The 20,701-nt window shown below is 39.9% G+C and overlaps 1 protein-coding gene across 15 annotated transcripts in view; it reads right to left on the reverse strand.

The window, feature by feature from the left end:
• Positions 1-17,926, reverse strand: part of ehmt1b (euchromatic histone-lysine N-methyltransferase 1b) — a 37,766-nt gene extending 19,840 nt beyond the window's left edge. For 2 of the 15 annotated variants that reach the window (XM_053687726.1, XM_047161749.2), the window contains exons 1-4: positions 16,131-16,280; positions 2,528-2,615; positions 1,929-2,419; positions 1,072-1,237 (exon numbers count right to left, since the gene is read on the reverse strand). In XM_053687726.1, the coding sequence (XP_053543701.1) occupies positions 1,072-1,237; positions 1,929-2,419; positions 2,528-2,615; positions 16,131-16,214 (829 nt within the window). In that variant the 5' untranslated portion in view covers positions 16,215-16,280. Of the gene's footprint in view, positions 1-1,071; positions 1,238-1,928; positions 2,420-2,527; positions 2,616-3,311; positions 3,743-3,769; positions 3,991-4,191; positions 4,740-6,729; positions 8,241-8,266; positions 8,386-9,494; positions 9,672-9,719; positions 10,300-10,551; positions 10,640-16,130; positions 16,281-17,716 lie in introns of those variants that run through there. The other 13 variants (XM_047161750.2, XM_017492745.3, XM_053687728.1 and 10 more) reach the window with 12 other exon arrangements.
• Between the last annotated feature and the right edge of the window lie 2,775 nt (positions 17,927-20,701).

Here is a 20,701-nt window from a genome sequence, read left to right on the forward strand (position 1 = left end):
GATGACAAGCTCTGCTACCATTGGTGTGTGAGCGAGTGTGTGAATGGGTGAATCCTACAGTAAAAGCTGAACTTTATTTGGGGTTAATTAGAATCACTCAGATCTGGTCAATTCCCAACCACCACCATATCACGTGAAATCTACCAACAGGGGAATGTGGGGCTAACCAGTGCTTCTTCCTGATACAAGTGAAGTCAAACCTCTGCATCTTTTTGAACTGCTGCTCACGCAGCTTCACAAGGCAATTTAACACATTGGGAGGAATGCTGCATGCACTCACAGATGTTGCGTTTGGCTAGTAGGGGACAGAGAGAATATGCCATCCCCCTACCTTGGGAGCATGGCCAATTTTGCTCTCTTGGACTCCCGGTCATGGACGACTGTGGAATTGTCGGATTCAAACTCAATCTCCAGACGATACGGTGGACGTTTTCCTGTCGCGCCCCTCGGGAGCCAGAATCATTTCATTGATTACAGGTGTACGAAAGTAACATTTGAACATGTACTTAGTTAATTCTGAGCACAAACCCATGCTGGAATATAAACGGGTGTGTACACTTACGCAACTAGATAACTGCAAGCGTTCTCTTATTCCCTGTAAAACATGTCCGTTCGTTTTTTCACCTGAATTTTGTTGGTTGTTATATCAGTGGTGTGTAGATGTTTTATATCCACCGTACTTTACATGAGTTTTAACTGTAAAAGACAAGTCCACATACACAAACCTACAATTACTACAGAAATGGAAATAGTCTGTCTGGAGGAGTGGTCCAAGATCTATTTCAGGAAGCGACTCAGTGCTGTTATTCTATCCGAGCCTTCACTAAATATTAATGGTGTTGGTGGTGGCGATACTAAAACAACTATTTCTGAAAGCTTTCTGTATTTGTGCTAAAATTAAAACTGTACGTTGTCCCCCAAAAGATTACGGTCAAAATATCGTTTGCTGCATGTTATTTGTTTCGGTCAATTTTCACGAAGGGTGCCAATATTTCCAGAGCTCATAGAACAAGAGTCAAGCGTGCCTGCCATATTGAAAACTGATAAGAATATGGCAAATTAGTATGTAACCTGTGTGTGTCTTGGCTGGTGTGGCGATTGGTGCTGGTGTGGCATCGGTTTGCTTCTGAGGTAGCTGGTTCTGAGTGGGAGGAGCTTGCACAGGCGGTTGAGCTTCTGATCTGTCCACACTCTCACCTTTCACCACGCTTGGCTCTTTTATTTCCCTGTTTAAAACCTACAGAGATCAAATGCATCACTTTAACTCTGGATTTACATCACAATAAAATCAGATGACTGTGAAATAACCCTGTGTTTACACTAGTAGATCTCTCGTGTGGCTTGTAGTTTGGGCGTTTTGTGACTGCTACTGTTGTTGCTTGTGGGTGTGCATTGACGAGAGACACAGTAGTACCTATTTATAAACATCCAAAGCTAACTAGGTAAAACAGTAATTAAATAATGCGCTTATCAGTGCTTCATTGGCAGATGAAGCAGTACAAGCTAAATGGACTAGCTATGTGTACTCTCCAGATACACCAAGACAAGATGAGGTGTTAGGTGTTTCTTCCATTGGTGTATGTCAAACAGTAAGTGGGAACTAATTACACCTAGGAACTAAAGTTGTGAGTAGGGAACTGAAGAAACACTGGACCACGCGTGCTGTAGGACCGGTCCGAGGAACGAATTTGGATTGGTCGATATAATCGTGACATATCGAATTTGCATAGAATTGAGAAAATACAAATGTCACCTGTCATGTTGTTGATTCGTTGCCTGCCACTGAAATCTCTATGCGTTGCACATCAGTTCTACTGATCTTGGGTTCATAATAGTACTGACTCCACCAAGAATGGCTTGTATCAATATTTGCTCTCTGAATCTTTATCCACCTCAAGTTTCAAATTGTGAGTTGAACCACACATTACCTTTAGTGCGTGATTCGAGGCTGGCCTGGACATGGTCTTGCGTGCTCGGTGTACCGTCACACGTGGAGGCGTGTTCGTAGCAGTGCCGTTTTTAGTCTCGTTTTCCAAGCGCCCCTCTGCCAGACTGGGCCCTGTGCTTGTGTTAGTCCTTAAAGCTCCCTGGCCCTGGGTTTGAGATGTAGATGAAAGAGGGAGTGTTTTAGCTGCGTACCCTACGGGTGAAGTTCCCTTAGGGGACCAGTTAGTCCTGTGTTGGGTAGCCGGCGAGTCATCCTGGGCTTTACTGAGAATATATCCGTTACTGCCCACTGTGGAGCCGTGAGGAGGATCGGTTTCCGAGAGTCCATTCTCCACGGCATGTGATTGGGCGGATGCCCTTTGGACATCGAGGTCCTGCTGAGCTTTGTCGGGTTCTGTGCTCTTAAAGGTCCCATTCAGCTCTTCTGCTGCTTTCAAAGGTTCTAGTCGCCTAATCGAGGGCTCCTCAAGGCCTAAAACGGCAAAACGGTAAGTTGTACATGGATAGAACGCAAAAAATACGGATCAAATAATAATCACGGCGTTATAGAGACGGACAATGAAATCAAAATTGAAATGACCTTCTTCTGCTTCGTTGTGCGAGTCTTTCATACTCTCAGTCTTCATTGGTTCTCTCTTCCCTGTGATCCCTTTGACCAAACCAGCAGGCTGAAAAAACAACATAATTAGGATTAAAATGGCACAAGACTTACTAAATACACTCAAATAAATTTTAAAAACGAGCCTATTGTATCTGCAATGCTTTGTAGGTCCTAATAGCCTACATGGTATCAAATGTAGCTGTTATGCCACACAGAACAATATGTGCAAATGCTGCAGTTTCGAAGAAAGATTTCCTCAAAATCAAATCGTCTTCTCCCCATCAAATAGTATGTACCACGACCAGCTCTCTGATTCGCTTGTCATATACATTTCAAAAAACATCTTATTTGATCAGACTGCATGAGATTAAGAAGGGGAAAAAATGGAGTCACTAGCTCATCTTTTGGGAATGCGTCTCAACAACACAACATCACAACAGGGGCTTTGATTGGCTGGCAAAGACTCCATTGGAATAGTGAATCCTTTTACAGCTGGGTTGTTAAGAAATATGGCGAGTGCAAACGATCATGAGAGATTTGTACACCCCATGAGAACTAATCAAGAACCTCAGTCCCAATTCCACGTAAAGGGGGAGGGGAAAAAACACCCCCCAGGAAAGAGATTATGTGGATGCATGATTAGCCGTGTTTCCTTTTTGTTTCCTACTGAAACATGAACAAACAGAAAGTGAAGACTTGATAAAATCAGGTCTCCTCAGACCCACCATTAACATCTCTCAACTTTCCCTCACGTTCATCCTACCTTCCTCACACTCTCTCCTTCAATTTTAGTTGCCCCTGTTGTATTGAATAATTGCATTTGGCCTCTGGCCCAGTTACTGTAGAGAGTCCCAGCTGCTCAGCCAACCCTGCACTGAGAAAGTGCTTCATCTCCAGAGCTGGTATGGTTCTTGCCCAAAGTCCTGAATGCACAAATGATAAAACCAGCACTACTACAACAAATACCTCCTTCTTTTTTTTACATGCAACGTACAAGGCGTTTGACCAGAAAGTCTGATCTTCCCGGTCAATGTGCTCTGACTCAAATCAAAAATCTTCTATATTAAAAAAAAACAACAAACAAACAGCAGTGAACCTTTTTATACCCCACTGTGAAGGTCTCTCAACAAAGACATACAGGCAAATGGTGTAAATACCAGTGAACAAAGATCTAATTAACACAAACAATGTCCTGTTGGGATGCAGTGACGCTGAACTTGCCTTGCCCAAACAACTTTAAAAAGGAAGGACAATTAATGCACAAGAGGCAAAGCAGTCTGGTGTGTCATGGCTCAGAAAAGATTTTGCCATAGCCGGTCTGCTCAACACAGAGCCGGGCTTGCTCCCTGTAGGATGGCAGTCAAAATGATGCAATCAGATCTATATTCTCGGAGTTCACTGATCAATCCAGGACCATTGAGCAAAGAAGGAATGCATGGATTCTGCAACAGAGACAAACAGGTCAACATTAACAAGATCGATAATGAGCAGAGAAAAAATCTAAAGAAAACCTGAGAAACACTAAGCAAGTGCTAAACTTGGTGTCTTTTGAGAAGGATAGAAGCAGGCGAGTAGCACCATCTACTGAGGCAACTGCAAAGCAACTAGACTTATACAAGCACTCATTGCACACTCTCACTCACTCACTTGCCAGCCTTCAACATCTACTGTAGTGATTTTCAGCAGCCATGCTCAAAGGAAGGAGGTCAGAAGGTGTAGTAATTACAGCAAAATCCAGGCTCTTCCCCTGGCTGCCCCTCCCCCAGCCATGCCTCTGCTCCCCAGAACCTCCTCATCTGATTGGCAGCCACGCTGGCTGCCTTCCACAGGACACAGAAAATGGCTGCCGTTTGTTGGAGCTGCTCTCTCAACAAAGGTCGGTCCTTCTTTCTGTTTCCCTCGCTCACCACAAGGGGAGCCACTTCATAATAAGAGTCCCCCCCACACCTAACCAACCCTGAGAGGTTCTGATCCATCAAAACCAAAAATGACAATATGAGAGGCTGTCATAGTGAACCATTGGGCATTTCTGTGCAAAGCGTCCATCACTTACTCCCAAAGGAATCTCTCTTTCAGTCAAATCTAGCTTCCAGTGTGGTCTTGATGTCCTTCCTATTTAATCGAGAGTTGTGAATATGGATACACCATTGTTTTTACACAAAGTCCCAAGTGTTGCCAATCTCTTTTTTCGGATTTAGGCTTTCTATCTCGGTTTCTCTTTGAGCCAAGATGTTGCTTTCACCAAAGGCCCGATTAATTAGCTCACATCAGAATATATATATATATATATATATATATATATATATATATATATATATATATATATATATATATATATATATATATATATATATATATATATAAAGTGCTGAAAATCAATCCTTGAAATACTACTGATTTGTAAAACATCTGAATTTATCCAGCAACCTTGCTGGTTCCCCTTCCCCCAATTTACATACTGCATCTTGTACATGAAACAAAACAAAACAAAACAAAAAAAACAGCATTATTCCTATTCAAAGACAAAAGAGTGAATATCCATGTTGAATCACAATTCGATTAAAATTGGATTACTTTAACATGGGGAGGTGGTGTAAGGTCATGATCACCAGAGTATCTCTGGGATTTTAGTCCCTTCCGAATTGGTCATGTCAGGAATTTTTATAGACTGTTTGTACACACATTTTTTGGGGGGGAATGACACAGTATATTACCTTCAATAAAATGACCAGTAGAAATAACCCTGGGTAATGCCAATATATCCTGTCTGACCTGACATTTGGGTAAAGATTCCAGTATATCCTGTGGGAAAAGAGGATTGGCACTTTTCTTCAGTACTGACAGTCCAGAAAGCGCTCTTTTCTACTGTCTCTGGCCTAACAACTTAACCAAAACCAAGAACTGTCTGAATTTCAAATGCAGAACAATAAAACATAGATCACTTGTCAGAGAAATGACACGTCTGGTGGTTTGGGGTAAGATCAACAACAGTTTGCATGGCTGTAAGGCTTCCAACAAGCACTTGCAATAAAGGTATTAAATGAACGTGTATGTGGTACGCATGGGATTTATAAAGTGTTTAGAAATCGCTGGTCCTGTGTGAGTCGATAATCATAATCATTCCAGACATTACTTAACTGGCATGTGTCAGAAATCGTCTATCCAAATAGTACAATAAACTGACTCAATTTCACAGTACTAAAACTGAGTGACACTAAAACTTTTTCTAAACTAGTGACCTGGCAAACAACAACTTGCACACTCAGGCTCCTGCATCTTGAAGATGCAGCTAATGACATTTTCAAACAGAGAACTAGCCAAACACGGTCCTTCAGACCATACAAAGCACTGAACCAGCCATAACCTGAATTCTGTTTGGGTGAAACGAGCCTGATGCTTGTAAACTAGTCACTTGTTCAAAAATATACAGTAGCTACTGAAGAGAAACCGAACATGAAAATCTGACATCCAGTAAGTGGCAGCACCTCCATACTTTAGTCCCAGGACGTACGCTAACCCAGATGTTTGCTTTGTTTTGTACTGAAACTTTTTCCAAAGGCATTTCTGGTATGACAGGCTCAAACCTGACCTTAGCTCCACACCAATTTCCTTATCAGAACATTCCTATTGTTTATATTGTGACAACAATGTAGGTCCACAACTGCTCTCATCTCAGTTTGACTACTATAGTTTCATTTTGGCAATCTCAGCATTATATATTTCATATAGCAGAAGTAAGAGAGGAAAAAGGCTTGGCTTTGTTATAGCAATATCTGAAAAACATTGCCTTGTAGTGCTGTTCTTCTTCCCAAGCCCTCCCCCTACAGGCCAAACAGAGATCACTTCCAATAGAGGACTGGAGAAAGAGGGAAGGGCCTCTGCTCCCAACCGCCATTTTGTAACCAGATTGTTTACTGATACAACAGGACACAGTGAATTTTTTTCTATGGCAGAAGGAAAATGTGGGTAGTAATTCTGCAAATGGAGGATCATTCATCAGTTCTGATTGACTCCCCCATAGAGTCAATGGTGTTTTTGGAAAAAACAAAAAAATAATAAAAACCAAATAAAAGAGGCATAAAATTTTTAGCTATACAAATTAGCCTAATTGTACAGGCTAGAAACTATTCCACATGTTGGAATACTTGAGATGCCTGTTTGGTATTACTGTTCCTCCTCACCTGATGGACGAGTGAAGTTGCCATGCTGGTGCTCCAAAAATAAATGGCATAAAACAAAACAGCTCAAGTTTCAAATGCTCGGGCGACACAAGTCATTTTTCATTCTTCATTTAACGATATTTTTCACAAATTCCCTTGAATAAATAAAAACAGCAAATTTGTCTTATTGTTCCAGTTGAGATTCTGGAATAGGTCCGTTTCTTATTTATGACATGGATGTTAATGAAGAGGGTCAAATCAAAACTCCAAAAATCGGCTTCCTGAAACGCACATGCTAGTGCAGAAGTGGCCACAAACACTTGGCATCTAAAGAAGAATGAAAAATATTTCTAGAAAATAAATCCTAAAATTATCCAACAACCTTCAGCAGACTCACAAAAAAAAAGAAAAGAAAAAAAGAATCACATTTGGTGATTTCAAAGAGCCATCCTGTTGTATATCACCACAATGATTAAGAATGAGGACAAAAAGAAGGCGAGGAAAAGAAACGCAGAAACGTACATCAACATCAACAATACGACTCTGTAAAAAGGAGGCTGCATTTGCAACAAAAACATGTCTCAATACTGATGCAAAATAACCGTCACCACTGTCCATGACACCTGGGGCTCTGCATTCTTTACTCATCTCGATGGTTCCTCCAACAAAGGCCAAAACACTGAGCAGACTAATCAGGATAGTTATAAGTTCCGTTTCTTGTTCCTCAGAAGGACAAAGCCCGTCCTTGCTCTTTCTTTTGCAAGCAGTTTTCAAAACAAAACAAATCAATCAACTCCAACAAACCACTGTCAAAAAAAAAAAAACAAAAAAAAAAAAAACATTTAATTTTTTTGTGTTCAGCATGCCATTCTTTTATTTTGGCCTGGCTAGCTCAACAGGCCCAAACCTGCATGAATCAATTATCTTCCTGCAAACAGCATGGCATATCTGCAACCATTTCTCTCCTCTTATCCAACATTCTTGTGGTAATCATGAGTCACAGGAGAAAGGGGAACGCAGGAACTCACAAAGGAGAACGCTCTCGAGCAATGAATGAAATACAGCATGCATTTTAAACGAAGAGATTGTCTTCTTCCTAGACCTCAGTCATGAGACCAGTCGTCTTTTTTTTTTTGCCTCCTGTTTAACACAGAACATAATACAAAACCACATAAGCACTCATTAAACCAGACTCTGGTAATCCACTGGGTTTTCCCTTTGCAAGTTCCCAAGTCGCCAACGTTTAAGCCACGTACAACTCTGTACCAAAATTAAAGGCAACTACATTTAGCTTCAAGCTCTGAGAGCCACTGGTGAGAGACCTAGTGGTCTCTACTTCAGTCCATGTACCAGGCCAGTGCATGACTCAATCTCCAGGCTGTCACAAGAGATCTCCCCCTCTAGCTAGCACTGTCAATGGTCTGAACATGAATGGAGGGATAAAAGGCAGATGGTGGAAAAAAGCACAGCCTGAAACCAACAAATATGCAGAGCCAGCAAGGATGGAGGCTTGAGGTCTTGTTCCTTTGCTAAGGGTCGTCTTCCAGCAGCATCATACCTGCTTTCTACCGAGGGCCTCCATTAAGGCTGAGCGAGAGCTTCGAACAGATTGTTCTTCTTTTTTTTTCTTTCCCCACCTCCTCCTGTATGCAGACATTCACGCAGCTTGCTGGTCATGTGACCTAGCAGCTCCCTCTGTTGGCCAGCCTTGCTAAAGCTCCAACCGAGCATGCTCAGTCAGTTCGAATTTCAATGTTTATTTAATTCCTCTTAAAGGAGGTCACCAATGAAAGCAAGCTGCCATTTTGTTTTGCTGGCAAGGGAAAAAAAAAAATATAGAGCAGATGTATGAGGAGGCAAAAGGAACCACATGAAGTCCAACAACAGCAAGCAGAACCAAGGATGTGAGCTATCCTTAATCTGATCTGGTCTACCCAGAGGTCTTTATCTCTGCTGAGCCCGAGGAGGGCAGGGCTGTCACGAGAGACTTGTGCTCAAGGCCAAATCAGAGAATGATTTTAACACTTACAACAGTGAATAATGAGAGCTGCTGATAGATTGAGTAACCTGACTAATCCAAGCCTTTGGCGTCTACATAGCCAATAGTAATCATTCTGTATCCCTACACCAGAATTAACTAATGTAACTCTCGACCTGTATGGTATTAAACTCAATGTGTGTCAAGAATATATATATATTTTTTTTTTAAAACCAACAAAAATAAAACAAGACAAACCTCAAATGCATTTTAGAAGCTTTGAAGTTGCAAGCATAGGGTAAAGCAGTATTAACCTCAAGGCGATCAGAGTAGTGGCTCTAGTTTATAAATTGGTGTGGTATGTTCTTCTAATCCTGCTTATATATATATATATATATATATATATATATATATATATATATATACACACACACACACATACATACATATACACACACACACAATTTTTTTCCCAAAACCATTTCAAAATCCAGAAAAAATTACCTAATTCAAATGGCTATTAAAAACCATTCTACATCACTAGTAGTCTACACACTGCTTTGTTTTTTACTCCAACACTTCACTAGATGACTAAGCTTACCAGTGGAGCATGCTCAAGAGTCCCGTTCCTAGCCCCCCCACACCCCCAGCCATTTTGAATTCACGTCAGATTGCCAGGCAAAGCGCTACTTTGAATCAGAGCCACTAGTCTTCATGAGGTGTCTCATTACGTGTAAACCGTAGTGAAAGCGCTCCCCACGTCACATTTCTCTAAAGAAAAAAGCCGAATCTTCAGTTTCATGCCTACCATTCCATGCACAAATCCTTCTGCTTGACTGGCTGTACGGCTAGAGACAGACACAGAGCCACAAAGGGATCCAGCAGGGGAGAGCAACTGAGAGAGATCTAACATGCAGAGCAGAAACAGCGCTCTTCTACACCTCAATAAGCCTTTTCCAATAAAGGAACCACAGCAAAGTAGCCATGTACAACGTACGACACCCTGACACAACTGACAAAAATGAAAACAGACCTGTTCATGTGTGCAAGACTGAGCCAAAACCCTTATCAGCATAACCTTCAACTCTGAGCTTCAACTTAACTGAATCTTCAATCCAGGAGGCTGCAGGGATAATAATCTACCATATTATAATCAGCAACTTTTCCAACCATTCATCACTGGTGGGGGGGGGACAACAACGAACGTTTAGCGTCAGTGGTCTTCCCATCTGTCCAAGCTTAAGAGACATCATTTGAACAAACTGTTTTAAGGAACGGCAACCGCATTGAGAACCAGCCTCCTTTCAATCCACACCTTCGATAGAAGCCTGCAGAGGGAAAACAAGTGCCAAAGAAATGCCTCCTTTTTCTGCCTCAGAAAATATGCAGCCATGCCTGGTAAACATCACAGAGTGTTTGATCTACAGATCTCACAACTGACACTCAAACTACACCTCTGCCCAATGCAAGAAACCACTGTGAAAACTTGTTCCATTCTAGCAGGGTCACAGGAAGTACACAAGTATATCTGGTAGAGCCTGCAAAGAGCCTCTTTCCAACAACTGTCAGGAAGGCCTTCTGTTCAGCTTCTGTACCCATGCACACATCAACTGATGAATCTGTAATCAAATAGAAATCCAGAATAACAATGAAACATGAGAAGTTGCATTAAAAAAAAAAAAAAAAGACAGAGAGAAAAAGCAACCCAAGATAGACCTTGGCCTATTTTCTTTTTTTTTTTTTCGGGAAGCAAATAAATGATCAGCCGTACATCTGGCAATGGCTTTCCCAAAAGAGAGGCAGCAAAATAGAGAAGCTAATAATCCTGCTATTTTATGTTGAGCCCTCCAGCAACATGGCAGTACCTGGCATAGCCTGTGGGTCTCCATTGATGGGGGAAGAGGAGGAAGAGGGCGAGAGTAAAGCTCCACTGACTAAAGTCTAGCTTCCCGCACAAGCACCGTCCCTTCTCAGGTCACATGACCAACTCTCTGTAGAAAGCATTGACATGGCGCTCTCTGGGCATGCTCAGTTGGAGCTCTGCTGGTCTTCATGAAGAAGGAAGAGCAGGAGAAAAAAAAAAACCACAACACTGCAGCCATTTTCATGGAATGGTGTGTGGATCCAGTGGTGGTGGTAACAGAACGCATGCTGAATTTGATCTCAGACTTTATGCCTAGTGAGAAATGTTTTGTGAACATCTATTTTAGGGCTAAAATGAAAAGAGGCCCAGCATACCAAATAAAGATTAATGTCTGTGCTTAAACATGGAGGAGTGCAGAAACACCAGTGCTGGGCTCAAACCAAGTTTCCATTGTAAAAATGCGATTCTCATTTGACAATAGTCAAAACATGACATACATAAAAGTACTGTGTTCTATCATGAATAAAGTAAAATGACTTAATTTTGTATAGGCCCAAGTGTTCGCCAAAAAGATCCGCAAAAAAAAAAAATCGATGAGTTTGTATAGTTTAACATACGTTACAGTAAAGATGTGCATCACATTACAATCCTGTTTATTTTAAATACACGGGTGACTGAAATTTTCCTGCTGCCATTTGTTGACTTCTCACGTCACACATAATAAGAGAACTTATTAGACAGGGAATGGTAATAAATTTGATTTATAACTGCAATCATTTTTAGCCTAGTAAGCCAGGGCAATGGGCCCCCATACCTGGAGCTGATCATCTCAATATAGAAGTAAATCTCCATATTAGACCAGGTTAAATGTAGCCATTTGTTCTAGAATTTTGGTATAACTATGCAGTTTTACAAATAAATGCCAATAAACTTTGATCTTTGTCATGTATTTCTTTGTTAGCTCAGCTACATTCAGCAGCACAGCTGCTGTCCTGCATGTAGCTGAGCTAATAAACAAATAACTGGATATTGGATTGGGTATGGAAGATTGTGAACACAAAAAGTTAGATGAACAGAAACTTCCTTCATCCTAATTATATAATTCTGATTAAACAGAACTACTTTGCTAGGTACCAAGTGTACCCGCAATACGGTTGCTGATTACCTAGAAGTTGATGGCTACCCTGTGAAAGCAAAGGCTACAGTCAAGGACCTTGGTGTAATCCAAGTCACAGGTTCACTATTTGATTCCTTAATCGTAGCATTTCTAAAGCTGCATATTAGCATTTGAGAATTCCAGCCAAAATAAGACATTTGCTAACACTCATGAGAAACTTCAACTATACTCGAGTCTCAACAAATTCTGAAAATAGCAGCCCACATCCTCACCACAAAAAGAAGGTCAGAGTCTTAGTTAAGCTATACTGGCTGACTATTAGCTTCGATATTTAAGTGTCTAAATAGTTTTGTGCTGACATCTCTGGCTGAAGTCCCGAAGCAGTATAACCCAAGCACTGTGCATAGCTGTGGCAGGCCTATTGTTCATTTTGACGAAAAATTTAGTTTTTCCTGCCGCTAATATAGTTTCACATTTCTTTATTAACACATTTTCTCCATACCGATATGGAAATGTTTTAATTGTGTTACTTTATAACCGTTAAGATCATGTCTGGTATGGAGCCTAAAGATGTCGAAAACCTTGCTAGCTAAGTCAAACTTTTTTTGCTAGCCTTTTTAACGATTTGATCGAGTCGTTAGATAGCTACGTGTCATAGTAAAACAAACGTAAGTCTAATCAATTCAGTTTGTAATCAGATACCGGCTGTCCACGATGCTTCAGCGCCATCGAATCATCATCAAAACAAAGAAGAGCTCTTGTACAGGCAGCAAACTGATAGAATTTTATGGCTAAATGATGTAATAAAAAGACATTAATAACAAGAAATTTAGTCAACGGAACAGAACTTACCGAATGAGTCGGCAATTATTTCCCAGCCAGCGGTAGCATAGAAATAGATCAGTGGAATGAAGTGATGACGGTGTAAGTAGATTAGGTTATAAATATTGAGTTTGAGAGTGGCGCAGTGTCCGCTATTTAGTCTGTGTACGCTGTATGAAGTGAGGCCACTAGAGAGACACAAAATAAGAAACTCGAATTCATACAGATTAGGAGCTCGAGTGATGTAGCTGAGGTGGAGGAACTGTCAGAGCCAGAACTCATGCACCATAGTGACATTTCTAACCTTAACCAGTGTTTTCTTGGGACATAGTAGTAGAGTTCACTTTTTTAAAACCGTTCCTGTTTAGGCAACGCTGTATTCAGAGCGCTAAACAGATCGAGATTCAGCTAATGGCATTGCATTACACTTCTATTACTTATGTACCATGTCCAGAATTGCATCATTTAGGAAGCAATTAAGCGCACCCTAACCCTGTGTGTAAAGCCGGTTTCATTTGAAGTGAAAATTTTCAAATTCGCACAGAAATGGAACTTATTTACATGCATGCCATGTCAGGATTTGACTAATTACTTTGGAACGTCAGTACTACATTAGCAAGGGTAAGGTTCGCTCGTAAGCCAGCGCAAGTCTATGGAGTTATGCGGCTATGAACAGATAAAACTGGCTATGAGTCAGTTTGTGTTCAAAAGGGTTTCAACAGTGTTTCATCATACATTTTGCTTTGTTACAGATGTCAAACATTTCTGTATAGCTGTATTAAACGTGGGCAAAGCAGTAGGATACATGTTATTAATGTAAGTTTTGGACATAAATTATTACAAACCAAGACCTGCCTGTCTTGAGCAAGCATTTTACTGATGACGATACTTTTAAAAACGTACTACACAATTGTATAACAACACTGTAATAATAATAATACTACTACTCATGACGTGAGTAGAGATCCTAATAATATTTTCTTACATTTATATAAGAGGAATCAGCAATAACAACAGCATATACAATCGCAAAGTACAAGATTGATGTAAAAACACCTTTACTACTTATTCATAATAAATTGATCAAGTAACAATCTAATCTGAAGCTAATGTGACAGACACCTCAAGCTAGCTTAGATGCATCACGATAAAACGCAGCCTACCAGATAGTCCGTACAGGATTTTGCGGCGTTTTTGGTGATTGTTGCGGCCAAAAACGCTTGATTTTACTGCGCTTTTATCGAAATTTGCGGCGGGTTTTATGCATTTTGGGGGGAAAACTACCCGAATTGGTGCAATTGCAAGAAATTGTTTTGCACGGTTTTTCACAGTGATGTTTGCTGGTAAATGAGACATTTTAGCCATACTCATGTTCAACGCACACGAATCGAAGAGAGGTTGACGTCACATGATGCATCTTGACCTAAGTCTGTGGAAAATCCGGGGTAATTTTGAAAAATTCCAAGCCCCTTTGAATATTGCGGAGTTTGAGTTTGAGAGATCTTTGATTCTTGAATCAAAATTCTGCACAGTGTGTTGGGATTTTTAGCAAACAAATCTTTGGATGATTCCACTGAACGGAGTTCATTTGGAAAATTGCCCAAACCAAGAGGGCAACATTGTTGAATTGTCCGTTTTAGCCCAACCCGGCATCTAGATTTGGAAAATCTGGAATAAGTAATACAAAGAATAATTGACCACATGACCTATTTACATAATAGCAACTAAAACACGTATTACGTTAATTGCAATCTTCGTGTCAACACTGCACTATGAAACTTACCACTAAGTCAAGATACAATCCAAAAGTCCTGGCATATTTAGACCTCTAGCTCATGACCAATGAGCTACCATTTCAGATAGTTTTAAATCAACCATCATATGTACCACCAATGTTCATACATTTGGCAATCTCCGTATAATTTCCCCAAATGTTTCTCTTATTAGAGGTGCCCAACAATACGCCAAATCTACAAATCTTGACAGCATCATGTTAAAAGCATAACTAATACCAATCAGAAAGTACAACCCCGTCCTCTTGTTTTCTACTGGTTCATAAAACACAGTTTCACTAATTTAGAGGCCAGTGTTCACCTAATTAACTAAAGAAACAAAAGCAACCACTACTAGAAGCAAATCAGTGTCTTTCGCGTCTCTCGTCCTTTCCCCTTCGGTGAAATGGCTCTTGTGCCGTGGGAACTTTATTTGCATTTGGTCTGATCAAAAAAATTTTTTTATTGTGTTTTCTATATTGCCACAGTAAGCTATAAAACGTAGCTAAAAATCATAAATGCTACATCTCAACCGTAGATGTTGGCACCTCTGCCTGATTCACCAAAAATTATTCCATCTACAAATGGACTTTCAGTACATTGCAATGATGCTACAGGCCTTACTTGCACAGTAAGTAACTAGGTATAATCTTGTTACCAATCTTATCTGATACTAGCATGAAACATTGACTTAATATTGGATTGGGTTTGTCGTTTATTGATCCAATCCATCACATTTGATGCAATTTTGACTGACACTACACGGATTTTGCATGTGAATACGAGGCACAATATGCCACGATCACATAACCTGGTGACAGAAGCTTGCAGCAAGCGAGTCAGTTACTCAGAAGATGGCGGGATCAGTATCGAGTATCACTTGACAAGAAAGACTTGGTTATCGATCTCTTATACTATAGTCCTTCTGAATTCTCGATCCTGATTGGTTTTCTGTAACAGCAGCTCTGAGAGTAGTCTTGGCTGTTATTCAGACGATATCTTTATGTTAATGAACTAGATCTAATAGAGCGGACACTCGACATAATCCAAGACTACTGAACAGATTATTTATTAGCATGTTGTTACATAGGAAAACGTATAGCTCTTGATAAACAAAGCTTATTAACAGAATCTGTGTGTAAGGAAATGTTTATTTAACGTTTATGGAAGGAGTCTCCAGTGTTAGTGCGTTATAACGATCATTAATTTTTTTAAGACTTTGCGTATTTCGATCTTGCACTTTTCTGTTAAGGGAACGATGGTTTAACAGTAACAGGGAAGTTGTGGCTTTAATGTTTAAGGCATTGGTCTACTGATTGGAAGGTCTTAAGTTCAAATCCCAGCACCACCAAGCTGCCACTCTTGGGCTCTTGAACAAGACCCTTAACCTTCAACTGCTAAGTTGTATCCTGTCGCAACTGTATGATAAAAGAATCCAATGTAAATGTAACTAACTTGTCTGTGAGACATTCCACAGCATTAAACATAACTATATATGAATTAAAAGCATGGTGTGTCATATATTATTAAAGTGTTAGCAGGTTGTTGGCAAATTGCTTTTTGTATAAGAGGAATAAAACAATTCGGGATGTACTAGATCATTGATTATTCTCTACAACAGCATGCCCCATTGTGTTTTATTCCAGACCACCTACATGATGACATAAAACAGCCATCAAACAAAGCCAAGGAAACCAGTTTCAAGATGCAACTTGATATGCCAAGTAACTAGAAAAGCCCTTTGTCTAGATGGGAAAATCTTTTAAAGCAGGGCACATCACAACCAAATAATAAACCAGGCACCAGTTCACCAGTATCAGTGCTCAAATGGTGTATCACAACACTCTGAAAGCACAATCCACAACTCACCATACTAACAGGCCCAACAATGCCTCTCACCAACAGGAAGCCAATGGCTGCCGACAAAAAAAGAAAAAAAAAATCAATCCTCATTGCTCTTGACCAGAAAGGAAAGGAAGTCACTTGAGGTTTGTGCGCCACATAAAGCTCTGATCTCTTCATACTCATTTTCTGAACGTAAAACCCCACACTGAATTCTGCGTTTATGAAATCATCGTGGTTCTCCAATCCCAAACTTGAGAGTGTGATAACAGAGATTACATCATGAAAGTAAACGGTGAATGAATTCATGATTCAAACGGATCACACTTGGCCACATTTACACTAAGCAGCATGGCTGACTCCACACTCACCAATGAAATTGAATAAACTGAGAGTGTACATAGTGGTGTTTTCCCACCTCGCACTCATTGCTCCCAGGATAGGCTCTGGGTCCACTACGAACCCAGATCAGGTTATAGCAGTCAGTAAACATGAATGAAGAAATATTCTTCAGATGAAACACCACCATAAAGCGTTGAAGCAGAAACAGGCTGCAGCCACAGAATAAAATAGGGCGAGTGTGGGGCGCCCTCTACTGCCCAAGTAGTGCTGGTTCTCCATATAACACAAACAACATGGTTCTTTAGATTTGCAGCACATGGGGATGTCAAACTGAGAATGTATCCTACTTAAATAAATTCCTTCAAATTCTTAGCATAAAATCAGGCCACAAATTTTTATTAATTCATTTTGTAATTTATAAAAAAAAAAAATCTCAGTCCACTAAAGTTACACTGATCACGTGATACTGCTAGATAATGAAACTGAACTTTCACTCACTCACTAATAATTACAGTAGATATAGCAGTTAAATCATGACTGTCCTAGCTACTCTGTTGTGCATTGCTTGTTTGTTTATTTAAATGTAAGACTAATATAGACAAAATTAAACGTTCGGTTAGTGTTAGTATTAATACTGTTTACAATCTCAGTATGTTGAAATATGTTCCACACATACACACCACAGAAAGCAGCAGATATTAATATTTCATAGCAACATTTTTAAAAGACTCGTTTCAGCTCCGTTGGGAGATTTCTATTTATCTATATATAATCATTCAACACATAAACAGGGTTATTGTTATGGCAATAACGTAGTACCAGAAGCCGGAGAGTACAATGCCCCGGAACGAGCATAACACAAGTATCTTCATAGACACACAGTTTAAACTGAATACGTTACAGGTTCCTGGGCAAACTGTATTATTTTCCAAAACAGCGCTTTACAATTCAACGGTAGTACACATAGTTAACGACTTTAAGACCAGTAAAATAAGGTGGAGTGTTTGAAATAACTCCTGCATTTTCAGAGATGTAAAAGAAGGAATCCAACCGGAATAAATCATCACAATGACACGAGACTTTAAGATGTTCATCAATGCGTACGAAACGCGCATTCAAATAAACCCGTTTGTATGACTGCGACCTACAAACCCTCGTTTTTTGTTTTGTTTTTCTGCTTCAAAGAGCTGTATTTTACTGGCCTACGTATGAAACATGTTGTTGCGTCCCAAAATCAGAAGAAGGACTGTTGTTAAAAAAACGTGTCTTACGTTTAAAGAGTTTGCAATCCCGCGTCTCCACCTAATCCCGGGCGAATGTGTAGCATGCTTTAAAGCTTTTTGTGCCTCTGTAGGAATTAGAGGATTTGTCTTCTTCTGTGAGTTTACGGCGCGTCGCAAACTAAATGCGCAGAGCGCCACCTTTACAATGGAGTTGTATCCTTCAGCGTGCTCTCCAGCTACCAGTGCAGTTGATAGAAATCAGTCTGGATACAAATATAACAGTGTTCCATTAACAGTAGTTAATATATTCACGAATAACAATATTATTATGAGCAAACTTTGCTTAAATTTGTAATCTAGAGTTAAACTAAAGCCTAGTGGAATTAGCCTACTTCAGTGTGTTCATGAATACAATAGTAACAATACAATAGTAACAATTTGCCAAGTAAAAATAGACTAATTGTTGGCTGAAAAAAAAAAATACACCGAGAGTGCTTTTTCACACCAAAAAAAATTGGCTAAGAAATGTCTAACTAGTTAATTACACTATTTAGGCTTTTGTTGTTATTATTGTGTATTACTGTTACGTGTCGAGAATAACAAAATGGTAGCGTCTAGCATCCTTATGTGTTGTTTGGTTTGTTCTCTAGAAAAGAAAAAAAAAAACTTAACGTTTCCAAGCGGGGGTTATAACAAGTTTCATTTAGAAAGATAGAACCGCAACCATTCAAAGCACCTTAAAAAATATATATGAACCATGTAGTGTAGCACCTGAGATGAATCTTCCCCAACTTCCACTAATGTTATGTAAATACCAGAGAAGCCACTGCTTCTAACCTGACCACGGCACATGATTGTCTGCACCTGTTTTCTCTAATCAGTCACTCATCACTTTTGTTCTGTATAAACCTCGTTCTGTCACAGCCTCACTGCGAAGTTATTGCCCAGGTTCCCTCGTGTTCTGTCATTACCAAGGCGTTGTTGTTGTTGCGCTTCGCTTCCTGGTTTCAATCTTCTAACAGCTCACATTCTGTCAAAAAGTTAATAGGTTAAAAAAATAAAATAATAAAAATAATAATCAACTCACTAAAGCGGCTTAGAAAGTCACCAAGCGACAAAACTAGTGACTTTTTAGACTGCTTTAGTGAATATTTATTTAAAAAAAAAAAAAAAAAAAAAGAGCCTAGCAAATATAGAATTGTGCGGAAATCAAAAAATAGCCATAGAGTGATAAAACGTCACATTGTTGCCAGTTCTTTTAATTGGATTGTTGCTAATACACGATTAAAAAGCCACTAGGGACACTAATCAACAATGCATTTTCTGCCGCTCTCTGGATATTTTTAGTTTTTCGCACCGTTCTGTGTAAACACTAGAAGCTGCGTGAAAATCACAGGAGATCAGTAGTTTCCGAAATACTCAACCAGTCACTGAGATCACATTTTTCCCCGTTCTGATGTTTGATATGAATATAAACTAAAGCTCTTGACCTGTATCTGCGTGATTGTATATACTGTACTGCTGCTACATGATTGGCTGATTGGATAATTGCTTGAATGACAGTCCGTATAGGAGTTTTTTTTTGTGTGTGTGACTGTTGTGGCCAAAAATGCTTGATTTTGCTGTGGATTTTTTTGTTTTTTGTGCTTTTTTTGCGGAAAACTACATGAATTGGAGAAATTGCAATGGCACGACATTGATTTGCACAGTCTTTCATAGTGATGTTTGTGGGTAAATGAGGCCTTTTAGTTTTACTCATGTTTGATGCATGTGAATCGAAGAGGGCTGTGACTGAATGCGCGTTGTGACGATGTCACATGACACGTCTCGGCCCAAATCTGTGGAAAGTCTGGGGAAATTTTAAAAAATTGCAAGCTTCTCAGAATATCATGGAGTTTGCTTGGTTTTGAGTTCATTTCTGCAATCGCAGAATCGTAAAATCCTGGAGGGACTGGTGCGCAAGTGTTCCTATTAATGTGGCTAGTGAGTGTACAGTATATTAAACAGAAGGGGAAATAATAAGCTCTTTAACAGTAATCTTAATTGCCATGTTTATAGGGTTAGAGGGAAAAATGCATGTTGTTAATATTTTTATTATATGAGGAAACTTTAGATGATTCGATGATTAGTGTACAATTCAAGTATTATGAAAAGCACATGCTATAATCACGTGACATATACTGGGTTTATTAATATTTAATAACACTAAGACTTGCAGAGTATAATTACACTGGTGGTTCTCAGTCAAGTGGATTCTTTAACAGAAAAAAATAGCCTCCACTCTCATTAACACATGGATCAGTGAAGATTTCAATCTGGCATCATTATCTATAAATAATTGATTCAATCTAGAAATAGACTGGAGCAACTTCATTTTTCAAGAACAATTCTTTCCCCGCTTGTCACATGTGTCTGCCGTGAAAACAAAGTGATCCTTTTTGGCTAATATTCAGGGAATTTTGGAACAGTGCTGCTTGTATAAATTACAGACTATTGATTGGTGGGGTGAGCACGGTGGCTTAGTGTTCGCACGTTTGGCTTGCGCCTCCGGGGTTGGGGGCTCGAATCCCGCGTCTGCCCTGTATGTGTGGAGCTTGCATGTTCTCCCTGTGCTTCGGGGGTTTCCTAAAGGTACTCCAGTTTCCTCCGCCAGTCCAAAGACATGTGTTGTAGTCTGATTGTTATTTCCAAACTGTCCGTTGTGTGTGAATGGGTGTGCGACTGAGGAAAACTTTTTGACTGTAGAACATTTTTTACTAGGTGGATTAATTAGCATGAACAGATAATAGATGATATTTCCAGAATCGGGAGCATGCTGGAATGTGGAACCAATGCGAAAACTAAGCACAAAGGGCCATAAAGGGGTGTACTTGGTATGCAACAGTGTCAGAGTAGGTGGTACGTGTCAAAGTGACATCTACATGAATGCCAGGACCCAAGGTTTCCCAGCAGAACATTGCCCAGAGCATCATACTGCCTCTGCCGACTTGTCTTCTTCCCATAGTGCATCCTGGTGCCATCTCTTTCCCGGGT

The sequence above is a fragment of the Ictalurus punctatus genome, chromosome 18 (assembly GCF_001660625.3).
Source record: "Ictalurus punctatus breed USDA103 chromosome 18, Coco_2.0, whole genome shotgun sequence".
NCBI lineage: Eukaryota > Metazoa > Chordata > Actinopteri > Siluriformes > Ictaluridae > Ictalurus > Ictalurus punctatus.